This window comes from Anser cygnoides, chromosome Z, assembly GCF_040182565.1.
Source record: "Anser cygnoides isolate HZ-2024a breed goose chromosome Z, Taihu_goose_T2T_genome, whole genome shotgun sequence".
Classification (NCBI taxonomy): domain Eukaryota; kingdom Metazoa; phylum Chordata; class Aves; order Anseriformes; family Anatidae; genus Anser; species Anser cygnoides.
Window position 1 is genome coordinate 20,949,349 of NC_089912.1, and position 20,609 is coordinate 20,969,957.

The 20,609-nt window shown below is 40.9% G+C and overlaps 1 protein-coding gene and 1 long non-coding RNA gene across 3 annotated transcripts in view; one reads left to right on the forward strand and one right to left on the reverse strand.

Annotated features, from left to right (window-relative positions):
• Positions 1 to 6,109, forward strand: part of ZNF475 (zinc finger protein 475) — a 29,005-nt gene extending 22,896 nt beyond the window's left edge. For both annotated transcript variants that reach the window (XM_066988228.1, XM_066988229.1), the window contains one exon: positions 2,818 to 6,109. In XM_066988228.1, coding sequence (XP_066844329.1) covers positions 2,818 to 2,969 — 152 coding nt within the window. In that variant the 3' untranslated portion in view covers positions 2,970 to 6,109. The remainder of the gene's footprint in view (positions 1 to 2,817) is intronic.
• Positions 6,110 to 15,706: 9,597 nt separating this feature from the next.
• On the reverse strand, positions 15,707 to 20,261 carry LOC136788997 (uncharacterized). Its single transcript, XR_010827677.1, has 3 exons — positions 19,328 to 20,261; positions 17,026 to 17,201; positions 15,707 to 15,911 (listed from the first exon to the last, which is right to left on the reverse strand). It is a non-coding gene; the product is annotated as an uncharacterized lncRNA (long non-coding RNA).
• Positions 20,262 to 20,609: the final 348 nt, after the last annotated feature.

The following is a 20,609-nucleotide window of genomic DNA, read 5'->3' on the forward strand; positions in this document are numbered from 1 at the left end:
TTTTTGTTAAAATACATGTATAGATAAAAATGCAGTGTCTTCTACAATGAACATCCAGTGGATGTCATTGGTCCTTTTTTATTTACAAGCCTGAGAAGATTACTTTGTGATACACTGTGATATAAACATACTGGGAAAAATATATGTAGTATAAGAAGAACATTCTTTTTCTGCTGATTATGTGTATTTGTGCTTTGGGTTCTTTTTTGTAAGAGGCCTAGATCCCGCTTCTTCAAATCAGTGAAATAGCTGATCCCCAGCACCTCACAGAGCTGGGCTCCTCTGAGTATCCCAGAGGCGTGTGCTCATGGTAGAACCAAAATGAAATCTTAACTGTGCTTTGCCTGGAAGCTGCTCCCAAGACCTCTCCATTCCCATATAAAGTTATTTCAGTTCAGCTGGATGTTTTCCCTGCGCCTGCCAGCTGTTCCGAGATACTTCGTGCCAGGTTTGGACCACTTGCTCACAGGCAGTTAATTCACCCACTTTTTATTTTTATTCTCCGTGATTTCCCACAGTTTCCTTTAATGTCTGGAAAAGTAGATAACTTCTCCTCCAGTTCACTGGGAAAGAATCATACACTAGATCAGTTTACAGCAGTACAAAGAAATATGTCCCCAGAAGACACACAGAGAAGAAAGCAGGACCGGTGAGAACACTAATCATCTGTACAAAACAGTTACAGCTCAAACAGTATCAAATTGAGGCTTGGTTAACAGACGCCAAGCAGCAGAGTTGAATCTGCAGGAAAAGATAGGTTTAAAAGACATTTCAATTGTATTTGCTGTTTTTGTTGTTAGGCTTTTTTAATTACACGTTATGTGGTAAGAAAGATGGAGAAAATGAGAATTCCATCTGGAAGAGGAGGATGCAAAAGGACAATTCAGGTTATTTTGAAATATGCTATTCTTATTTTGAGGGAGTGGAAGCAGAAAGACAACTGTTCTTTGAGAGAACAATCCAGCAGAAGGCTCCCAGATATGAATCAGAGAATTGTCTCATTTATGCAATGAGTCATATCAGGCGCCACGCATCTCCTATGAGGTGTTGTGTGCCCACAGCTCCCCAGGGGGCACTGACCTGCTTCCAGCATCTGTCCCTAAATGCTTGCTGATGCAAGTCTGATCGGTTCTGTAGCTTGAGCTAAAACTGTTCCCCCTGCGGTTGCCTCATGCTCCTGGCCTCAAGAAAATAATCTGTGTTGTTCTTTTTCCGTAAGACTTACTCTCGATCATCTGGTAAATGCTATAACTGACCTTCAGACCACATACACGTACTGCATGTCTCTCAGTTTCTCAGTTTAAGGAGGAGGGGTTACCCCTGTTGTTGAATGGAACTGGCAGTGTTCAAAAAAAGCTCAGAAATATTAACTGCTTACATAAAACTTTTTATAACTTACATAAATCTTTTTCTGAAAACTCAAGTGTCACGGGAAGACAACCGCTGCTCTGATTACACAGTGTTTTGTTTGTGGAATGCCTAACACATGCCTGCAAGGAGAAAGTCATCTTTCTCTCCTTCTTTCTTTCTTTTTCTCTTTCTCTCTCTCTCTCTCTTTTTTTTTTAATATATATTCAATAAACTTTCCAAAGTACAGAAAATACACATTCATTTCCTGCAAGTAAAAGGGGTATTTGTCTCAGCCAAGAAAAGAAACTTTACTTGGTTGCTCTTCTAACAAAAAGAACATTAGGAACAGGCATATTAAGAGATCTAAGGCTTATTGTGGTTATGTGAACCATTGGATATGAATCATATTAAAACTGTATGGGCCTTTAATGAAGAGCTCTATCATGTGCCAATGACAGAAACCATGGAATATTTTTAAATGCACAAATCCTTTTCTTTTAAGATTGTGTGCTGCTAAGAGTTCAAAGACAAAAACAATTTTTTAGTCTTTTTCTGTATTGTCACACTTTTTGGAAAGGGTGAATCAAACACATCTTCACATCAAACCATGTAGATCTTTTTCTTCATGAACTTCAAATGTAGACTCTTAAGATCTAAGTTCTGCTACTAAGCAGCCTACCTTTTGGAAATCCATTTGAAGCAACACTGTGCAAGGCCATTTCAAGATGGAAGTAAACAAGATTTTTTCATACTGAAATACAATCTTGAAAATGCATCTGAGGTGAATGTTTAAAGAATGCTCCTGAGCTTTGAGCAGTCCCTCTTCCTGCAGTGGAAAATAACTGAGGGTAAGACTGGGTTAGAATTTAGATGACAATAGGTGCGATGACCTCACTGGAAGTTGTGGCTATGGAGAGCTGTAGGTTTTGTCTGTAAGGTTACAGGCTTACCTAAGCTTTACTCCAGTTATTGGCAAAACTTGCATAGGCTTCAATGGAAGAAAATTGACCCCCCCTGTCCAAAGCAGTACAAAGAGCATATTCTCAAGTACGATACACTCCCCCTCATAGCCATGGTCAGATAACACATGCTTATTAAACAGAATTTGAAGTAAAGCCAAAAAGTGAAATTTGCTGATAATAGTATGTATGCAAAGATGTTAATAATTAGTAGAGAATGAATATCATAACACACAGCATGATGTTTTCTCTGTAGTCTCATACAATACAGAATGATTCAGTTTGAAGTTAATTTAATTCAACCCCTGGGACAAAAAGCAGAGTCTTTTTATATATATTTTTTACTCTTTTACTTCTTTCTTTTCTTTCTTTTTCATTTGCAAAAGCAATATGGTTTGGTTAAACTGAAAGGCTCAGTCAACAGGTATTTCCTGAAAATATTTTCCATAAAGAGTTGAATGTGGGTCTCCAGAATGAAAACTGATACTTTCTTTTTTTAATTTTCCAGCCAAAGGTTTCTATGATCTTGATGCTTTAAATGAGGCTGCCTGGATCAGCGCCCAGAACCAGCTAGTTCCATGTGATATTTGTGGGCGTACTTTCCTTCCAGACAGACTGATTGTACACCAGAAGTCCTGTAAACCGAAACCTGCAACATAAAGTGGATGTGACACACATACATACATATGCATGCATGTTCCCCCTCCCCCTGCCCCCCTGTGTGTGTAGGCATGAAGGTGCACTCATGCACTTGTACCTTTCAACCAAACTACAGAAGAAATAAAACCCAGCTGGAGAGCCATGGGCATAAAAACTGCAGTGCGCTGTTAAATCGCATGATCCAAAAGTTTCCAGGGTAAAACCAGCAGTTGCTACTGCAGGGTAATGTCAAATACAGTGATATTGAGCCCAACAGTAGCAGATATGCTTCCTCAGTTGAGATTTTCAGTTAGCTTCACCTTGAAAACACAGTTTGAGAGGGATGGCATAGAGAATGCTTGAAAGTAATGTTAAATACCACCTTCTCACTCCCACTCCTGTGCTTTGCTTCCTGTTCTGGAAGGATCCTCCCAGGTTGTTTTTTATTTGCTTTGCTGTCCTCATCTCTGTTGATTGAATGCAACATGTACAGGGCAGGGCATTTGGATTTAGCTAGCTGGGCTTTTGAAAAATCTTGTGCCTTCTGCATGTGTTTCCTGACTTATGTGCCATGTTTTGGTATTCAGCAAGGGACAGAAAGAAATGAGCCATAGCTGCAGAAGGTTTTTCACCGCAGAGATCCCCAAGAGATTATCCCGCAGGGATCCATCTTGTGGTCTTGTTTTTCAACAGATCTGTGAGACTGGGAGAGATGGCTTACTGTCAGGAGCTTCCTTGTCAACAGGCACATTTGGCTACAAATGCTGCTCTCAGTGAATGCACTTACTGCTTCAGAAACTGAAATTTCAGAAAACTTTTAGGAAATCAAAGTTTTGATGAGGACTGGATTTTCAGTGGAAGCAAAACCAAGTGATGTTGGTCAGGAAAATTGTTTTTGAATGATCATCTCAATTTTTGCCTCTCCTTCCATCAAAGACTTGTCTAGTCAGTGTAAGGACCTCCAGCTGAACTTGAGTAATCAAAGAACCCAAGCAGCTCCATTGTTGTTGGGCTTTGTCTGTTGTTTTTTTTTCTTCCTTTTTTTTTTTTCTCCCGTCATCAGTCACAAGACAGTTCATTGACTCCAAACAGAGCTTAAATCCATGCAGCACCTCAGCACTCATACCCTTGTGGGGCAGCGCAGTTCCTGAAGCCTGTGACTACTGCAGACGAAACATCCCCATACAAAGGGATCCATCTATGGAGCAGAAACAGAGGCTGGCTCTTTTAGAAAACACCCCAAAAGGGTGCTCTTCTTGGATCATTTCTTGTTTAAGAATGATACCAACAGTGGGATTTGCCCTCAGCTAGATTAACCAATCGTGCCAGAAGTCATAAATGAGAGGAATCACATCTTTCTCATGAACCTGATAAAACATATTTGTATGTCAATCCAAAAGAAGCATGGTGTGTCTGGTGGATGGAATAAGATACCACCCTGCTCTCTATGTTAAATGTGACCACAGCAGTGTCAGTATGGGCAAAAAGGGTAGGTATTATACAAGAAAGCGTTGGGGAAGGTGTTTGAATGTGTTCCTTTGAAAAACGCTGTTATGTTACATTGCAGAATCAGTGACAAAACACATCAGTGAATAGGTTAAACACGAAGGAAGTAATACTTTAACAAGGTACAGCAGAGAGCACTTTTCATTGTTATTTTAGTTTGAAGTTTTTTATTAAGTAGTCAGTGAAGTTATTCAAAAGGTATGACAAAATCCAGTACAAGCTGTTAACCACCAATATGTGCTTCCTGATACCATGAAATAAACTTTATCTTATTATGTTTTCACCTTCAGGCTTAAAGCCCTAGAGGTATCTCTTACATACTGTGTGACCAGTGGGACTTTTCCCAGAGTGTTCACACTCAGTACTACACTTACACAAATCAGATTAAGTGTTACATATCATGGACGTCCTCATACACACTAAATGAAATATGGGTACCAGCTTTTTCTTTTCCAAGCCATCAAGCTGTGTGACTTGTGGTGTAAGTGAAATGAGGAGTAATGTCGTTATTCAGTTATTACGAGGAACACTCTTGGCTCGAGCCCTGGAGGACTGTTAATTCAGACTGGGAGAGATACCAGCATTCTTTGGTGAAAATAATTTCCAAAACAATCAAGGGCACCTCAGCAGCCCTTTCATCTACAGAATGAAAACTGTATTGTTTGAAGATACTTATCTTCAGAAGTCAAAGGTTCAGTTTCTGCTCTAGCGCAAAACTGTGCAAACCCTGCAGATCGGTCCTCGTTAGCATCTCCAGTGTGAGGAGAGCCACCAGTGGACCTGGACCAGTACCATCCCTGCGCCGTTCGCCTGGGAGAAGGCAAGTGACCCGAGGAGAGGAGAGGGGCAGTGGTTTGTGACTGCTGGACTAGCTCCCAGGAGCTGCTGGCAGCGTACGCTGCAGGAACCTGGAGGCTGCTGTAATTCACATCAGGTGCTGGCCCACTGAAGAGTGCCTTGGTGACGGGAGGATTATGAATGTCATGTGTCCCCTCTTCCTCATCTCAGGCCCCTCTGCCTTTTTTCAGACATGAAAAATGTTTGTTGACTACATCTGCCCCACTGTGTCATCAAGCTTCATTAGTCACTTCAAGAGCAAAACCAGTTTTAAACGGAATAAGCACCCCCTGCACAGTCAGTGCAGTCTTTGGCGTTAAACACTTAGCAGCTCAGCTTTCAGTGAGATTCAGCTGCCCTATGTCGTTCTGAAAGTTGGACTCGGGGTGCCAGTGACTAGCTTTGTCAGAAATTTTACCAAGATGAGTTTTTCCATATTTCAATGTAAATTCTCTTCCTGTCTACTTTTCTGGATTATAACCTCCAAAAGCAATAAAATCTGCTTTACAAGCTAAGAAGAATGATTATAAACACTCACAAAAGTACTGATATTAACCATACTTTTACTGAAGTGGTGTGTCTTGCCCAGAAATATGCCTGTACCTAGGGGCTTCTACCATAGGTCTGAAATAGTTTCCTTGTCAGTTTTCAAGGGAGCAAAATGAAGATTTGTCAAAGTGAGGGCTGCCTCTGCCTATAAGTTTTTGCAGCTGAGCCCTGAATTTAAGATGGGATCTGTGAAACAGGAAGCCCTACCATGCTCAGAGATGAGATAATATTGGGCTGTGAGGGCTGATGGTGAGACAGGAGCATGCAGGAACTCAGCAGGAGGCAACAGACCTCAGAGAGAGCTTGGAGGATGTGACATCTTCCCTCCGTAACACTGTTGGTGCAATGATTTTCAAAATATGTAGAGAGGTAGAAAGCACTGACATGGGAGAGCATATCATCCCATTGCAAACACTACCAAGGTATCGCTGTCACTCTCATCTCCAAGTCTCTCTGCCACGAGCTTTTCTGCTGTGTTCACTGATCCTGATGTTAGTTTGGGCTGACAGTGATGGTGAGTTCTGTGGCAAGATTTGTTCAGTGGGAAAAGCACTGATAGTGCTTTCATGGTTTGCTCTCAGTGGAGTTAAAATAAGATCTTACAAGCATTTTGTGTTATTGCTTGGCATCATTCAGACTTTTTTTTTTCTTTTCTTTCAGAAGAGGAAAAGGAAATGAGAAATTGAGCTACTTTGCCTCCTTTGTTTCTGTACTTTGGTAATTTGTCACTTAACCTTATCTCATCCAGTTGGCTCACAGTGATTCCCAGCTCGATCCTGTGTTTCCTACTGGACATTACATTTAAAGAGCTGAAAAATGTTTTCCTGTACTTCAAAAACAATGATATTCCATTTAGCTTGCTACAAATGTGCTGATAGGAGCTAAAACTATTCTTGGGCAAAATGTACAGAGAGTCAGAATGTGAGTTGACAAGCAAAGTTCAATCACATTAAAAAACAAGCAAACATCCACTATTAGACTGCAAACATAATCCCTGACTGTTGTTTTTATTCAGCCTGTTCCTACCATTCAACTTTTAGAAACAGAGATTTTAGAAAAGCAGTCCTGAAGAACTTAGAAACTTATGAGTTTAGTTACAGACCTTAAAAATTGGATATTAGTGAAACAAGTCTTAACTGCAGGTAAGGATTATATGTAAAGTGGTATAATTTAGCAAGTTGACAATACTTCAGTCCTTTAGTTACCATACAAGCCTTAAAAGGTCACACATTTTCAAGGGCAATACCAAAAACTGCATAGCAGTCCTTCATAAAAGGGCTTCATACACTCTTTTTCTTAAAGACCATCAGCACTTGGTAGCCTGAGGAACAAAATGCAATGTTAGTTTCTATTTGAAAGGTGGCAAGGAACCTACATAGATCAGTGAGTTCTACATACCATAGACCTGGAAAAAACATGGGACTGTATAGAAATCTTGCTTTCAACTTTACCTCCTGGCCACTGAAAATGTGTATGCTTATGTTTTGATTAAGTCTTTGTGAACAGAATATTTGATACTGCTCTCACTGAAGCAAAGTCCCCCCCTGGCACAGGAGTACGGGATGGACCCAGAAAAGAAAGGGGTTAATAAGATATTGACATGTATGTGCCTTAATTAAATTATTTCTTGGAGTTTTTTTGGATGCTATGCAAACCTTCCTGGGTTTTGTTTCCTTAACAATAGAATTCCATTACTACAAATTATGTTTGTTTTTATTACTCAAGTCAGGTAGCTGATCATTGCACAGGGAATTCAGGGGAGGCTCTCATCTGATTCAGTGTTTCCTTCAGGGTCCCTGTCTGCCCAGGTGGATAGTTTTGCTTCATCCTCAGAGGAATAGAGTTTCCTGAATTCTGTATTTCTATATTATGTCAAAGTGATCTCAAGTAAGTTTTCTACATCTGGAGAGATGCCACACTCAACAAGACAGTAGGGTCATACAACAGGAGCATCCAATTTGTGCACGAGTTCCACTAGGAAACAGAAATTACAAGCCTGGAAAACCCTCTCAAAAGTTGCCTGAGGACGTTCTGTAACCAAGAGTGACAGAAGGTGGGGACATTGTTTTTCATTCTGGATATTTCCTCATCAGTGAAAACAGTGTATTTTTTGCAATCCTATTCACTATTGTCTGACTCTCTTTACCCTGAGCTTCACTCTGTCCTCCCTGAAAACTTTCATGGGCTTTTTCTGCTTCGTTTCCAGCTATTTCCTGTGTATCCCTTTTTCTCTACCTTTTTCTTTGAAGGCAAACTTACTGCTTGTCTTTAGCTACTTAGTTCTAAGGCAAATTAAGATTACTTTTTTTTAATTTTAATTATGACAGTGGTGTGACATTTGAAGACAGCTAATCTTCTGTCCTATCAGTTTGTTCTGTCCTGTATTGATCTTGCCTGTTTAGGTTTTTAAATGTTCAGAGCAGGGACATTCTGTGTAAAACATGTCTGTGTTCTCGCATGCTGTTCTTTGGCATCTTACCTGCTCCTCAGTCCGTCTCAGCTCCTGAGGTGTACAGAGCACTATTGACACTAGATTCCTAAATCTGTTGTTCTTAGAAAAAGAAAACTTGTGACATCTACAGTTCAGGGAAAATTGCTCTGATCTGTATAGGGTTGAGAAGAGAGCAGTGACTATAGGACTAGAACCTACCTGATAAATCTTCAGGACAAGGAAAAAACTATTTGCAAAAGTCTTAGAAATATATTATGAGTAGCCAAAGGTATCTGAATTAGGTAGTTAATACTACAGGGGTAGCAAGTAAAAAGTAGAAACTGAAACATGAATACCTTTTAAAAGTCTTTCCACCTTTAGTAGCCTGGTATCTACAAGTGTGTTTTCACTAGTTACCAGACACTTCACTGATGTGTCATTAAAGATACCCAATAACATTTCCAGAATATCTGGTATACACTTCAGAAAGACAAGTGAGGACACTGAGGCTAGCTGAACTCAGCTATCCTGAAACAGCCAACGGAAAGTATCTGCGGGTCCTCTAGTGTCTGCCATGTGTTACGGTCTGTGAAGCTGAGCTGAATGCTGGAGAGATTAACCTCAGAAAGTTAATAAAAAATGGCTATGATACGAAGTGGCCTGGAGAGGCCTTTCTATTTCTCCTGTGAGACTATAGTCAAAGGAGGGGTGCTTACATACCCCCAGAGATCCAGCTGTGCTTAAATCCATAATTGTACGTTGTCTCAATGACAGAGTGAGCTGTTGCTCAAACTGAAGCACAAAACTATGGGCACAAGCTGAAACACAGAAGTTCCAGCTGAATATGAGGGAGCACTTCTGTACTGTGAGGGTGACAGAGCACTGGCACAGGCTGCCCAGAGAGGCTATGGGGTCTCCTGCTCTGGAGACCTTCAAAACCCACCTGGATGTGATCCTGTGCAACGTGCTCTAGGTGATCCTGCTTGGCAGGGGGGTTGGACCAGGTGATCCTCAGAGTTCCCTTCCAACCTCAACCATTCTGTGATTCGGTGATTCTCTAATGCCTAATAGTGAAGAATGAAGGGAGTTTCTATCCCATACAGTTCACAGTAACAATATACATGCTATGGATGTCTTGACATTTCTTATTAGAAATAGGAGAACATTTCTTAGTTCTCTAAGAGTCCTCTCAGAGCTATAGTTTCATTTCTTCCTGAGTGTGACCTCTCAAATTTTGATAGACTCTACTATTCTAATGAAAAACTGCATGTAGGGAGGTGGAGGTGGTAATGTATGCCCTGTGGTTGCTGGACAGTAACTCCAGGCCAGGAGAACTAGTGCTAACTTGCAGGTTCAGGGTGCACAATGGACATCAGCACATTCCAGACAAGTCTGGGGGATTCTCAGCATTTCAAAAAGCTCAAGAAGAAAGACTCTTGCCCTTAATAGCTGTTGCTTTATAACACAGTTCTAGCAATCCAGCCCCAGGTACAGGGAAAGATCAACTCATAGTTTTCTAAAGCCAAACTTTAACACAACACATTCCTTATTCTCTTTTATTTTTATTTTTTTCCTTCTTCTTGAGTTTCCCTAGTCCAGTTTATAGCCTCCATCTGTCTGTATCATCCACCATTTGAGTCCTGCAGTTGTATTCATGCCTAAAACCTGATTGCAACACTTCTCCCTGCAAGTGGTTGTTTTGCTTGGTGACTTGGTTGGCTCACTTGTGGTCTAGACTTTCATAGTTTCTTTTCAATTTTACTTTTTATTAAGTATTTTCGTTCTTTTAAAGAAAATTGCACAAGAAAACTTTGGTCTGTATAATTGCACTGATGATACAGATATTTAGTTTAAAACAACCTTAAGAAATAGCTACTCTTTGGCATCTAAAAGCTGCCATACCATTCTGAATCCCCAGTAAAACAGAACTGGCCCTTGCAGAGCCATTTAGAAAAAAAATGTCATTGTCAAAATCTGCATGAAGTGATGGTAGAGTGAGGTTTGCTCTCCTCGCTGGTGAAAACAATTATAAAAAGCCAGCTGAGTCGACATAAGTAGTGGGGGTCTCCAATGCAAGCAAGGTGTTTGCCATGAATTAAGAGTGGAGCGGCAAAAGGATGGCAGTTGTTGAGAGCACAGTTCCAGGACATACCCTCTGCTTTTCTACGTTGTGGTTATACAGATGTTTCTGATCAGTTCTGGTTAGGCCAGCCAGGAGATTTGCAGCTTTCTGAAAGGAAAGGCTGTAACTGAAGCTGACCAACAACAAGGTTATGCTACAGATTGTGGCATTACATTCAAATGTCCAACTAATTTCAACTCTTCAAAATCTGACATTGAAAGCAGTCTAAACTTCATAGTCCAAATAGGCTAATACACTCTGTTTGCAGGCACACTTTGCAGCATGCATGGTGTTTATTCTTGAGATCAGGTTCTAAACTCCTTAAAAATATACCTGCTATTCCCATTCATGTTGCATTTCTCGTGCATTACCCTAAGTCTAGGATCAATAGCAAGCCAGAACCCTTTGAAGAATGCCAAACATATCTTATATGTGAAACTTTTTTTTTTTTTTTTTTTTCCAATTGCATGTTTTCCCGTAAAACTTGAATAAGCATTTGTAAATCCTTTGTTCAGAGGCTGGGAGAACCAAAACAATTACACAAATGAAAGCTGATCTTTTTTAGGGTTGGATGTTTTACCAGTTTTAGGAAGCTGTTTGTTCAACAGCATAATAGTGAAGGGAACAAACACAGTATAGGATAAAAACTGTAGGACTGAACTATTTCTACCATTTTGTCCTTGTGTCTCAAAAGTAATATCTTCTGCCACCTTTTTTTTTTTCTTTTTTTTCTTCCATCCAAAGAAATATTATATTCAAAATTTCCCCAAGTATATTGTCTCCTTAGATTTAATTTCACTTGTTTCCTAAAAGCTATTTCAGTGGAAGAGTGAGTATTATTATTACAGCACATTTGATATTTTAATGGCAGAGCCCCATATGCAGCAGTTTTCTACTAGTCTCCACTTTCATGAGTTTTCTAAATCTAGAGAGTTATGGAGTGTCATACACAGAACAGAGAATTGCATTTGTAAAGCACTTTGTTTTACTGCAAACTTGTAACTAATTTTGGCCATTGCTTATGTTATGCCAAGTACATCTTCCTGTAGATGTGCTGCTTTGCATAAAATGATACTAAATGATAAACTGCATTAAGACAGCTGATTACATTTTGAAACTGGATTAATCTTACAGTGGCACAAAGAGCAGTCTAAAATATTTGTGTGACTACCATAGTGACTAAAGTATTCAGAGAATCATAAAATCACAGAAAGGTCTGGGTTGGAAGGGACCTTAAAGACCATATAGTTCCAAACCCCCTCCTATGGGCAAGGACACCTTCCACTAAACCAAGTTGCTCAAAGCCGCGTCCAACCTGGGTATTTAGCACAGAGGAGATGTCAATTATTCCAGAAAGAAACAAACAAACAAAAACCAAAACAGTGCATTCATATATTTTATGTTACCCTATCTCTACAGTATTAGATAGTGCAGTGCAACAAGAACACCCCACTATTCAGCATGCCAAATATATTCTATACCCACTTTTGAACAGATAATTTCATGTGTGGTAACAGTTACCAAACATGCACCTTAAAACGGATTTACTTCCATTTTAACAAAAGACAATTGGCCTAAGTATAAATTCACGAGGAGTAGTCTGCTGGAGGCATTAACGCATGTGGGTTTTTTTGTGTGTGTGTCACTGTCTGCTCATTCAACTTGAAATGATTGACCACTCTGTATCTGCAAGAGACATTTGAAAAACTGGTGTGCACATTTGGGAAAGAAATTGTCTGATTTGCTTTGTTTGCTCATGAATCAGTGAAGCCCAGCAGGTGGCAATATAAGCACTTCTCGTAATTTGAAATCATTAAACTCTTGTCATCCAATAGCATCAGTATGATTTAGTCATTTATAGCTCTAGCCTGCATGGAAAATAAGCCTCAACACAGAAGGTGATTTTAGTCACTAAAATAATGCAAACTCCATGTGCGAGAGTCTGGCATTCTTTCCACCTCTGGATCTTTCTTGTGTCTTTGGGATTTACCAAGTACTATTACATTCATCTCAGGTTGAACAGGGTGTCTTGCAGCTGCTGGGAGCAGATTACATCTAGAAACACACCTCAGATATATATATATACATTTTTTTTTTTTTGAATGACTTTTTGAAAGTTGACAGAGTGAGCTCTGATCAGAGAGCTCTCCTGAAATGCTGGTCTAAGCATGTTTTACGTATGAGTCACATGAAGTAAATATTCTCATCTGGTTAAGGTTTCAGAATGTTTGCTCTATCTGCAATTAATCAGCCTCCTTCAAACACTCAGTATGACTTCAAGGTCAAGTCTCTTGATAGTTAACTGATTGCCAATTACTTTTGTACATGAACGTATACTATTTAGAGATGGGTGAAAATACTTGAGATTGGAGCAGAATGTTTTGCTCCTAAACCCACTCAAACAAAGAGCTCATGGAAAAAGAGCAAGTGTAGGTTACAAAGTATGTATTTAAGGAAGGTGTTTCTAGCTATAAGCTACTTTTTTTGAACCGACCTGAATATCTGTATATGAGAAAGTGAGCCTAGAAGACATCAAGTTTTCTTCTGGGCTTCTGGGTACTGAGGTAACTGGAGATTCTCCCTGGGTGAAACTAAGAACTAAAAGTGCTGCACAGCCTGTGGGAGCTCTGCAAGTACCACAGAGAGATCTGACAGACGCTAATAACTGTAATGCTTTGCACTCCCATCACACCTTCCCTCCAGAGCTCTCCAAGTAGTTAAAACCCAGCTATTAGTTAAGGCTTACAGCCTCCGCCAGGCGAGCCTCATTAACACTGTTTTAAAGCTGGGGAACTGATTACTGGAGTGCAGCGTTGCCAATCAGCCCTGGGTTCACTCACTCTGACCTCCAAGAAAGGAACACTAGCTACGCCATTTGGTAGGAACTTGAAGTTTGCAAGAGCCCTGATCTTCTGAACTATAACAACCAATCTACAAATTAAATTTCATATTTAACATTGCAAGATCGGTTCTAGAATAAGTCAGATGCATGTGACCAATCTGTCTATGTATATATGGTTTTAAAGCAAAAGAAGGTAGATTTAGATGAGCTATTAGGCAGAAATTCTTTACTCAGAGGGTGGTGAGGCACTGGCACAGGTTGCCCAGAGAAGCTGTGGATGCCCCATCCCTGGAGGTGTTCAAGGCCGGGTTGGATGAGGCCCTGAGCAACCTGATCTAGTGGGTGGCGTCCCTGCCCTGTCTTTAAGGGCCCTTCCAACCCAAGCCATTTTGTGATTCTGTGATCCCAGTAAAACTTTTGATGTTTTCTATAATGCTGCAGGTAAGTAGGTCTTTGGATGTGGGGTCTTGGACTGGGATTATGGAGACTAGAACAGGTTGCTTCTGCTCACAGTGGTGCAGTTGCTTGAGAAGTGTGTTGGGGAATGTGGTCAGCCACAGACCCCTTACTGCCCACTTGTACAGACGTAATACCTGCTATTTATTTCATGCATCTGGAGTGAAAGATGTCTTATGCTGCAGACAAACCACGTACTAATGAGAGACTAGTTCTCTCCAGGCATTACTCCTGGCTTCCAGGTGCCCTTACATCTCATGAAGAAATCCTCCAATAATTTCCAAACCCACCATATGTAAGGGGGAATCCAGGAGATACCTTTATTTGATGGGAGAACCATTCGGAGGATGCTATAAATACCAGTATCTCTCACATGCTGCACAGCAATTTTCTCAGCATTTGGCCCTCAGCTGTCTGACACTATACTTACACTCTACTTGTAGAGCTGTTGGTGTGGATTTGCTTGTTTGTTGTTTGTTTGTTTGTTCGTTTTTGGAAAAGAAAAAAAAAGAGAAAAGGGAGTGTCTCAGGCCGAGTCAGACAGAGGGCCCAGAGGAGATCACTGTCTGCCTTATGGCCAGGCTATGCCAGGAGCCCAGGAGAGGCCTCATGGCTTTAGACTCAACGTGTCTCCTCAGCAGCAGCATCAGGCTGGCTATGACAACAGCAGAGGCCCTGTCAGTGAAAGAGAAGAGCATTTTTTTTTTATGTTATGCTGTCTGACAGCCAAGCACGGGGATAGACCACAGTCTGACAAGCCAAACTCTCCTGCCAGCACTGCGTCATGGTGCTGCTCATGGTCTGTGACTCCCTGGCCTCAGGGCTCGGCCTTCAGACACGGCCCCAACGTGGAAGAAAATCATCAGGACTCTGGCCCAACATCACCATCTGGGTTTGATGAAAACCACCCAGATTCGAGGCCACCCAGTAAGCACAGGGCACAGACACGTCCCTTAGCCCAGCTCTCCTGTGCCACGCGGGCCCTCAGTTCCAGGAGCCCCGCTTCGGTGACGGTGCAGCACCGCGAACACTTGTTCCAGCCCGGGTGAAGAGGGGGTGGCAGAAAGAGCACGTTTGGGGGGCGCCGGGCGGGGTATGGGAACTGTCAGCAGCTTCCAGCGCTTTCCCACATCACTCCTCCCTGCTGCGTACCACCCACAGGCTGCGCGGAGGGGCTTGCTCTCCTCGCGGCAGCTTCCCATGCCCAGAACGGCGAACGCCGCCCCGCAGCCTGGCTCCCCAAAGCCCGGGGCCATGTTCACAGCGGCAGCGACGGCTGCTATTGTGTATGGAGCCCCTGGGCAGCCCTCAGAGGCATCCGTCCCCTGCCACAGCCCTGGCGCTGTTCCCACGCTTGAGGGATTGTGCAGCGAGCAGTCGTAAGGGACCAGATGAACATCTCCAGGAGAGATTCGGCTTCCCGAGTTTTGAAATGTATCACAGAACCACAGAGTCCACCAGTTGCTCTTCCTAACAAGAGGAAATGCAAGTCACGCTCATCAGAGTACAGTCATAAGGCTGAAATTTCTTGGCGCCTGGCACAGCCACATTTGTTTAAAAAAAGAGGTTGTTTATTGGGCAAATAAATAAATAAATAAATAAAAATACTAGTAATACAGGCAAGGAGGTGAGCCTTTTGGATTCTAGCATGCATTGATTTTATCTCCTCTTACATTCTTTGAGCTCCTTTTATGGCTTTCCTCCCTCTTCTACTTTCCTCCCTCCTATTTTCATTTATTATCTATCTATCTGACCATGTCCCTGTTAGCTTGCTTTAAGTGTCAGCTGACATATTTTAAACATTGCCAAATCTTGACGGGGAAAGTTTCTGTATAAGCATTGTGTACGCTCTACCACAGACTTGGAATTTTTGAGGACCAGAAACTTGGTGGAATATCATATTTGCAAAAGGAAAAAAAAATAAAAAAAATAAAATAAAAGAAAGAAAGAGACCGAAGCCTAAGCCTTGGTCTCATTTACATCAGACAACGTGCTGAAATTAATTTTTTATTTAAATTTGTGTAACTGAGAGTAGACTTTGGCTGTAGCCATGTGTTCTGTCAGAAGCTGAAGACCACAGCCACCTTTGGGATAATGGTCAATTAAATAACCATCAGGCTGCCTTTCCTGTGCAGGTGGTGCAATCTCATATCACGTGTTTATTCTCCCCAAACATCTGACTTAGTAGATCTGCAAATGTCCCAGACTCTATGAACTGTTCTGTAATGAGGAAGAAGTTAATGGCCAAAATCAGAGATGAGCCACAGACATGAGTTCAAGTCCAGACTGGAGCGTTGCGAGATCTGGGGCTGGGAAGGAACGTTTGGTTCTAGGGTTTCAGCTCATCTAATTAATGTGGAGCAGAAATAGGCTGGGGGAAGCTGTTTGGCACCTGCAGATGTCTGCAGGTGCTCAGCACCGATTTAGTTATGACCCAGTAACAGTATTCGCAAGTGTAAAAAGAAATTGGACTATTCCCCACACATGCATGTGGGATTAGGGAGAACAGCAGGAATAGCTTTTACAGTATCCTCCTGACCCTGAATTCACCTCATCCTTTTTCAGTACATAAACTACTGTAAATATCAGATGTGACATACTGCAGTTTGATGTAAGCCAGTACAAAATCACACATGGTTCACTTAAAGAAATACCTCCCCCTGTAGCAACTGGACAGAATCAAAGATGACCGTATTTCCACTGTTTCCTGTGTGCACCTGATATTTTCTTCTATGAGTTCCCAGTTACTGCTGGAAACATGGCACATCCTGTGCAGTAATGCTAAAGAGAAGAAAATGTTTGCAGTGTACTGAAGCTTTGTGATGGTTTGCTTTTATCCTGGCCATACAATCCACCTCAACACCTATGGTGAATCCTACAATGAGCATTATTTTAAAGGGCGGCGAGAGGTACATTTAAAGTTAAGAGGTGGTTTTCTCAGTCTCTGCCCGATTTCCTTACTGAGGACATGGTTCCCATGATGTGCTAGAAGACAGGCAGGGCTAGTGCAGTGCCCCACAGATGCTGCTTGCCAGAGTACAGGTGCAAACTTAAACAGAAGGTGGGCAGAACCCGAACCTGGCTTTGGAGAAGGAAACCTCTAGCCATTATTTATTATCTGGCCATTATTTATTCCCCTCCTCTCCACTGTCCAAGGGTGCCAGGAAGAGCAGCTGCAGCTGTCGGAGGCAGGAGTGCATTAACCAGCCTAACTTCTGAAAGCTGTCACCAGTTTTAAGTGGGGCAATGATTGGCTCCTGTCTCCAAGCCAGGGTCCCCTCCAGGGAGATGACATTTTTCTTACCCACCAGGCATCTGTAGAAGTAATACCCACCTCGACTGGCTGTGACAGCTTTGCCCTGATGCTAAAGCCGTGAAGTGTGTCAGCTTCAGTTGGGTTTTCTCTCAACACAAGCATCAGCTGGGCTCTGCCTCCAGCAGTGAGACGCTCTCCTCGCGCTCCTGTCATGACCTAGCACTGGAACCGAGCCTTCAGGTCAGGTTTCTAACCTGAAGATGAAAGAGAGGGCTATAAAATTTGAAAGTGGTTCCAAAAGAGAATTAATACATAGTTAAAAGTAAAATTCATCTTCTTCTTCCACAAGAATGCTGTCTGTATGTGACCTAAGCACTGGAAAATTCCTTCTGAGAACAAATCCTGTCCACTAATGTAGCGACAACAACTTCTGACTAACTCCATTGGAAGAGGTCCTGAACAAAGAACATGTCCACAGACATAGTGGGCGACGTTAGGGTCTTATAGGTATTCACCAGTTAAACACTTTGGTAAGCAGACTAAAAATTAAGAATACTGAATTACCGATTAGATTTCAGCAAACACTTGCATTCATCTTTGTCCATACTACAAGATCTCCAGTCTATGTATCTGTGAAATGTTCTAGGAAAAATAGTAATTAACAAAGTGCAGGTACTATGCTGCACTAATCAATTTAAAATCTGCAGGATATGCAGAAAAATCAGATGAAATACTTACTATTACACAGCACTTTTTATTTACTCTTGTCTCTCTGGTGTCTAAGAAATATCTTTTCTTTGCAGTTGTAGATTTTTTCCATAAAATATGTATTTTTATTAATCATTTATTACTAAAAGCAAGTCAATATCACCCAGTTTGCAGACTTAACAGATACACCCCTGTAAACAAGCTAAATCCACATCACTACTTTGTATGTTTGTCTCTGTGTGCTTGTTTAGATGTCTCTGTTAGGCAAAGAAGGGAAAGATTACCTTACAAATGAACTAAGGAGGTGAAATACATGTGGCAGGCTTTTGTTTCAGCACCTCTAAGGTTGTTTATTATATACTAGATTTACTACCTCTTCGTGAAGCATGAAATGTGCTCACAATTATGGGTGCAACACAAATGTGTCATTCTTTAAAAGCTGATACATCATGGCAGGAAATACCACAAGAATGGATTTTATCAAAAACAAGGACTGGGTGAACCTGGCAAGCTGCAAGGTATCAGTAGCCAAAAGATTATCATTCCCTAGTGGATTACTTTTTACAATACAAACTCCATTTTATGCTTGCTCTTGTTGAGCATTAAATACATGCTGTTGCTAGGGAGGGATACTGTAGTTTGAAAATAAAGGCTGTTTTTCTCAAGACTGTTTTGGTTGTTTGGAGCACTCCTGGAGGGTCTGCTCTGCCACCAGTGTGCCCTGTAACATCACTGGAGCGTGGTCCTCCCCTTTCCAAGTAAGGTAGTGCTGCTTGGCCTTCCCAGCAATGTTACTTCACTGGCTCAGGCTTGTGCGTTAACGAGGGGATTGCAGACGTTCAGTTTACAGTGCTGCTGTTGTTAGTCACAAAGCATAACAAACTGAAGCCCAGCCACTTTCTGGAGCCTTTGAAATGACCTTTTCCATTCTTTAGGACCTTGGGTTTTATCTTTGTATCTGTTGTGCCTTTGTGTAAGGCAACTTTTGTAGGAAAAAGAAAAAAAAAAAAGAAAGCTAAATTCCTGTCCATAGAAGCCAATAAAGATATTACCACTGTTTGTTGCTTTTTATTTTTTATTTTATTTTTTATTTTTTTTACAGCAAAAAGATACAGGGGCATTTACCTGAGGCATGGTTCTCTACCTGAGTAGCTGAGTTGTTCTGTATTAGCTCATTATTCTGTGAGCATTAAAATAATATTCTGTGTTTCTAGCAGGGAAGTAGTAATTATTTTTTTCTGTGGCATGGAGTTGCAACACAATCTTGGCTCATCACAAAAAAAGTTATGAAGTGCTAGCAATAAATGCTTAAGTGAAGCAACTCTTTAGATCTGCAAAACAACACTAAATCTGGGTATTTCTGAAGGCTCAAATTCTCCTATTTCCAGTGGGTCCATATTTCCTGCCATATAATTTCAACTGGCCTTTTAGATATTGCTGTAATTGTCTTACCTCTAAAAGACAGTTTCACTTAGTTTGAAGGATGGTTTGATGCAAAAGTTCTTGCCTTGGTGAGTACTTCATTCCTTTAAGCCATAAATCCAAGCCCTAATAGCATCAGTTCACCTATTCTTTCCAAATCAAATCAGAATTTCATGCCCTTTTCTTTGTTAGAAGAATATGAGTTATACTAATTATTCTCTGGCACTACATGCAGGAGATTTTTCAGTACCTTTGATCAATCTTCCTTTCTTCTCTTTATTGCTTAACATATTTAATGTGTCTTAGTTTTCTCTCCTTCACTGCAGAGGAATAGAAAAAAACTGGTGATGCTGCACAGCCATAATCTGAAAAGTTCTTTGTAATAAAACACAAACAGAAGAGTAAATGCTATGTGAAATAAAATACTGGTCTCTTTTAAAACAGTTTTTTTTGGGGACAATGAGGATCTTCAGGAAGATCATTTGCAAAAAGCAAAACAAGAAAAGGGTTGGTAAAAGTTTATCTCAGAGTTCTCCCACAATGCTGGTGCCCTGTGTGACTCATGCCAGCCTGTAAAATACAGTTCTGATTTCATAATTTATATTAGGCTTTCTCGTATTCCTAATCTACCAGCACATATAGAAACTTTGAAAACAATGAGACTTGTTTTCCTTGAATGCTCATGCAGTGTTTATGCTGCCTTAGAGTGTTTATCCAAAACGTACTCGTTTCCAAAGGATAATGGCACTGGTCCTCCTTTTCAGTGAAGTGGGCAAACCAAACATCATTTAATTCAAAGAAGCAACATCAACAAAAATAAAAATACAAATATTTTAAGGAAAGTACCTGATTTCACTGTTTAGCCATCCTGACTCTTTAACTATCCCTCTCTCCTGATTTGAATTTATGCCCATGAAGACCTCAGTTCTGCAGCTCACTCTGTGTTCAGACACCAACCCAAACCCAAATGTTAGCACAATGTAAGTCATAGCATCCCTTTTCTCTTTATGTAGCATTGTGCACCTACAGTAGTCTGTCATATCTGAAACATTCTGTCTGTGGTAAAGGAATAAGAAGTTTTGTAATTGTGACTGGTTTCTGCATTTTGCAAATTTTCAATAAGAATTATTTGGAAAATAATTCACAAAAAGAAATCCTTTTTTTTTTCTTTTATTTTTTCTTTTTTCTTTTTTTTTTTTCTTTTTTTTTTTTTTTCTGCATTTGGAAACCATTTCCAAGTTTGCTGTATGAGAATTTTATATTATGACCATGTGACTCTCATTTAAGCTGCAAGATACACGCTCTTACCTTTGCTCCAAGTAGTGTTTTCCTCTGGCATTACAATGGCATTTTCGTGTGAGCAGAACCAGGCTTACTACATAAAACAATAAAATGGGACAGTAAGACCTGTTCTACAGCTCCTTTGTGTCTGTCCCAATACAGACCAGCTCTAAAGCTACTGCAGCTTGCTGTAGCCTGGCCTCTTGTAGTTCAGAATGATCAGTCAAGACTTAATATTACCATGGCCTGGA